Raw genomic sequence first — 4,959 nt, forward strand, 5'->3', positions numbered from 1 at the left:
TTTTTGTATTAGTTCCACAACAGGATTGAGAGCACATCTCTGTACCTGCCAAGGATTTGGGCTGGAAAGAGTAAAAGAAAGAGTGCAAGAGATGAGGAAGGGAAAAATGCTTTGTGGAAATAAGGACCAACCAGGCTGTCCTGTGTCACAAGCCCAATTGGCTCTGCCAAAAAATAAACAGCAGGTTTCTGAACAAATAACAAGTATTTATTTTATTATGTACTGAAAGAAAAATAAATGAAGATGTCAAAACCACAGCAGGAGTCAGAGACAATCCCCCAAACATTTGAACAGCAAAAACATTTCCAAGAAAATAAAGCAAAGGAAACAGCATTATATCTGGAATGATGATGGAAAGCTGCTCCCCGTTTCCAGTCATATGCAGCAAGTGCTTTATCCTAACTGGATCTGCTTTATGCAAAATGGATCTTTTGGCTTCTTGGTCCCAGCTAAGGCACAAACTAAGACACCTGAGTGCTTTTCAGCTTGTAAAAGGGCAGGATGTCRGACTAAACAACTTGGTTAGTGCTGAGAAACCTGGCTGATAGCAGCAGCAAAGGGCTGAGAAGGCATGTGCCCCTCTTCCCCGGTGCTAACAACTGCCACCAACAGACCTGGGGATGCTCCAGTGCTGGAGACAGAAATCACTGTGTGTGACCTTAGCTCACTAAWGCAAGAACAAACCTCTGAGAGATGCTCTCTTCTCTACATTTCAGTGGTTTATGMCGATAAATTAGCCCTACCCTTTGGCACATGACCACAAAACAGCTCTCCTGGCTGTAACCCAAACTCCCCCAGCAACAGACTGAAAGTCTYTAAATGCCAAGAATGTTCCTTTTCAGGCTCCTTAGGAGAAGCAACACCCTGGGTTCCAGCCAGGCCCCTGCTGGATCTGCAGGTGCCCCAAACCAGATCTGCAGTGCTACCTGGAGATGCAAGAGCTTGAGGGGAGCTGAGTTCTCTCATCTGCAGTCTCTCCGCAGCACAGGGCGYTGTTCAGGGCTCTCAGAGTTTCTGCAGAGGAAGTACTGGTGGTTGAGGGCTGCTTTGGCTGAGATGCGCTTGCTGGGATCATACAGGAGCAATTGCTGCCAAGAGAAAAACCCAGCAAATTTAGGATTTTAAAAAATAAATGACTGATTGCACCTGCRTGCAGCTGGGCCCAGTTGCAGATGCTGATCCTGCCTTTTTCCTTSTCTGGGCTTCAGGAGTCACCCACAATTGAAGTTACTCTGAGGATGTTAAAGGAGTTTCTTGACTCCCACTGCAGTGGTTTCTAGAGGAACCTGCAGTGACAGACCTTCCTCAGAGTAGGCCTGAGCCCTATTCCATGATTCAGTGCTTCTGCAATGGCAGAAGTRAGCATTTGACCCAGATCAGCTAACACACTTCCAGGTAACTCAATCTCAAAAATCCCTTTTCCTAGCCCAGTTTGAAAAGGTTGTGTCTATCCCCAGGCCTTGTTTTGAGCCCTCACTCACTGCCAGTAAGTCTCTCCCATCTCGATCTAAGTTGGGAACAATGTCCTTCATCTCCTTCCTTGGCCACCGGGGAAAGCTGCCCTTGTAGTCTGGCAGCTGGGTCACACCAGGCCAGGTCACCTCGGTGGGAGTGCCCAGGGTGCGAAAGATCTGGAAGAGCTGATCGATCTCAGAGTCCCCTGGAAACAGGGCCTTCCTGGTCATCTRGGGGAAGAAAAGAAAAAGCCAATTGCCACTTTTCCATCGGTTGTGTGTCCTATTTCCCACTGCAAGCAACTCTCTGTCCCAGCAAGTACAAACAACTGCACAGAGCAGGGCAGTCACAATGCAGTAATTCTGCCAGGCAGTAGTTGGACACATCACAGGTGTCTGACTGTTTGTCTCCAGCTCTTCTCCATGGATCCATGCCTGGGGCTGTCCCTCATTCTGCCAATCCCTAACCTCTCTKTGTCTCCAGTTTCCTAACACCCACTCTTAGCTAGCTCCCTCCTGCCTCTCTGCAACTCGGGGACTTTAGAAATGAGGGGAAGTGCTATTATATTGCAGGAATAACCAGAGTTCTTCCAAGGGGCATATGAATCCCTAGGAGATACACTCTCTCATGCCACAAGAATTCTAGTTGTCTGCAGTTCACCAAGGGGACATCTGGAAGAGAGTAATTTCCTCCCAGGATCAAAATGCTGCAGCAATAATGCTGAAATTACTGCAAGGAGAGCATCATGTTCCCATGTACTTGGAACTGCAGACTTCTGCCAGGCCTCTGAGGGTGGTAGATKTCCTTTTGAGATAAGGACCAGCTAACCCTTGGGGTGGCCTCTCCATAAAGCACACCCCAGGACAGGGAGGGAACACAGTACCACAGATGTTCTGCATCACATCCCTCCTTCTCACTGCAGCTGCCTCCTCCAGCTCACAACAGATACCATTTGAACCCCTCCTACCATTTCTGCAAAGATGCAGCCAATGCTCCAGATATCCACAGGGGTTGAGTAATATCTGCATCCCAGCAGTATCTCAGGGGCTCGGTACCACAGAGTCACCACCTGGAAAGAAACCAACAACTAGGCTATGCYTGGTTTCCCTGAATGAAACCAGAGGTGTGGGATCTTCCCATCCCAGCTGTAATGCAGAGACTGTACAAATCAGAGCGAATTTGCTGAATTTACAGACACTTTARTGTCAGCAAGGCTGGGACTAACATAACCTTCTTTAAAAACACAGTCTGGATCAAATAAATGTATCCTGTGCAGCCAAGCTACAGTAGAGATAGCACACCTTGTGAGAACATGAGGAACCCCTTAGCTACGGGTGAGGTTAAGAGTACATTCCTGGGCATGGCTGTGCCTCTGTTGTGGATTAGTAACTTCTGTTGCTGTTGCTGTTCACCAACTATGGATGGTGTACCCCATTCAGGGAGCCCCAACACTACCTCATGAGTGTATGTGCGTAGGGGAACCCCGAAAGCTCTTGCCAGTCCAAARTCAGCCAGCTTGATTGCTCCTGCTTCGTTAATGAGCAAGTTCTGCGGCTTCAAGTCCCTGTGGATRACCCTGTGCGAGTGGCAGAAGCTCACGCCCTGCAGCAGTTGGAAAAGGTAGTTCTAAGGAGAGAAGAGATTTCAGATAAGGCCATGATGAGAACWCTTTGAGCTCTGGATCATGTGAACCAACACACTTTGCATCACTTATAGATCTGAACRGGAAGAAAGCCCTTGCTAGAGTGCAATATCAGGCTTATGGGCCACTACTCAGGGGTGCACACAAGCCACTCCCACCCCGTGGGGGGACAGAGAGATTCTAATCCAGGCACTGTCAGTCCCTTCCACCCATCCATTACTCCCTACAAYGACAATTAGCAATGGATCCCTCCTTTGTTCTGCAGCAAGAAGGGCTGGAGAGCCTGGAAACAGCTGGGAAATAAATGTTACTGAGCAATAGCCAGTAAGGTTTCCCAGCTGAAATGTTTGAGATCTGTGAGGCTGAGGAATAATTTCCAGGCCCAGTCTCAGGAGCTCTGAGCTGGCTCTGCCCAGCACTAGGCAGCAGGGACATATTCTCAGCTGCCCTGCCTGTTGGCACTCCTTCCACACTATACCTTGACCAAGCTCAAAGGAAGCTCTCCAGTTTGGCATGAATCCATGTACTTCTTCAGGTCCTGATTCAGATACTCAAACACTATATAGAGCTTCTTCTGGCTGTGTATGACGTCCAGGAGCCTGTAAAAGAAGTACAGACTCTCCCTTCAGTATCTCCTCCAAACCTCTGCAAATACCCAAACATGCCTCTTCCCACACATGCCTCTGCTCTGTTAGTCCTTYGGAGCAGAGAGAGACAGTTTAAAGGCAGAGTCTAGTATGGGACAGCAGCAGTGTGTGGCTGAATTGGCACACTCATGAGGTATTGCTGAAAACCAGGGAAGTGCAATGATTCCTGCATTTTCCTGTATATTATGCTCCTACCTGTGCAGCTGGGGAAGGACAGAAAGATCCCCTTGCTGTCTGCTCCCAGAGCAGGAGCTCATGGATGAGCTGGTGAGAAGGGTTCATCCAGGTCTTACCTGACTATGTTGGGGTGCTTCAGCTCCTTCAGCAGTGAGATTTCTCGGATGGCAGTGCTGGGGACACCCTCTGACTCCCTGTGGCAGAGACAGGCTGTACAGCACCCCATAACCCAGGGGGATCCCACAGCCCACTGGGGCCCTGTGTCCCCTCCTTTTTCCACTGTACAAAGGAGTGTTTGAGTCTGGGGTAGAGCAGTGCCTGCAGCAGGCTGGGGTGAGGCAAGGAGAAATGGAGTTGTGGGCATAGAGATGTAAGAGGTGACCTAAACATGCAAGCCTTGGGACAGAGCTTGTTTGGAAGCACCTAGGGGTGAATTTAGAGAAGCAATAATGTATTAAATACCCAGGTCTTTCACTCTGGAGGTGGGAGGAGATGAAAGCTCTTTGTCTCTCAGGCAGCCRCCTCCCCCATCCTGAGGGGCCATCATGGGGTGCAGGCCCAGCATGTTGGCTCCCAGTCCACACAGACACCCCTCACTGTGCCGACAGCCCAGGGCTGACCCAGGGGAACTGCAATAAGCTTTTACCTGCTCAGTCCCACCCTGGAGAGCCGGGGATGACCCTGCCAGACCCCACAGCACTGCCCGGAGGGAGATGCCACCCCACAACATGGCAGCTGATTCTCCCTGCCCTGCACCATGGACCCAGGGCCAAGTGGTGCCAACTCAGGCCTTAAACACTTGCACTCAAAGATTTTGATCTGCCAGCYCAGCAATGGGCTAAAGCCACAATGGGCTCAGCCACGTTTTAGGTCACCTGAAAGTTGGGGTCTTCCCATGGACCCACATAGCTGCTGTGTCCATGAAACATGGACCTCCAAAGCCCACCAGACAACATTCCCTTAAGCTCTGCCTTTCCTGGTGCCACAATACAGAAGATTATTTTAATTTTAGCCACATTTCTTTCCCTCATGTCAGGC

The 4,959-nt window shown here is 49.7% G+C and overlaps 1 protein-coding gene across 1 annotated transcript in view; it reads right to left on the reverse strand.

Annotated features, from left to right (window-relative positions):
* Nucleotides 1-228: 228 nt before the first annotated feature.
* Nucleotides 229-4,959, reverse strand: part of CDK3 (cyclin dependent kinase 3) — a 5,146-nt gene continuing 415 nt past the window's right edge. Inside the window, exons 2-7 of the mRNA XM_057378952.1 lie at nucleotides 4,038-4,115; nucleotides 3,576-3,696; nucleotides 2,911-3,081; nucleotides 2,423-2,524; nucleotides 1,482-1,685; nucleotides 229-1,088 (exon numbers count right to left, since the gene is read on the reverse strand). Of these exons, the coding sequence (XP_057234935.1) occupies nucleotides 963-1,088; nucleotides 1,482-1,685; nucleotides 2,423-2,524; nucleotides 2,911-3,081; nucleotides 3,576-3,696; nucleotides 4,038-4,115 (802 nt within the window). The 3' untranslated portion in view covers nucleotides 229-962. The remainder of the gene's footprint in view (nucleotides 1,089-1,481; nucleotides 1,686-2,422; nucleotides 2,525-2,910; nucleotides 3,082-3,575; nucleotides 3,697-4,037; nucleotides 4,116-4,959) is intronic.

The sequence above is a fragment of the Malurus melanocephalus genome, unplaced genomic scaffold, assembly GCF_030028575.1.
Source record: "Malurus melanocephalus ecotype Western Australia unplaced genomic scaffold, MMel_1.1 scaffold_381, whole genome shotgun sequence".
Lineage (NCBI taxonomy): Eukaryota > Metazoa > Chordata > Aves > Passeriformes > Maluridae > Malurus > Malurus melanocephalus.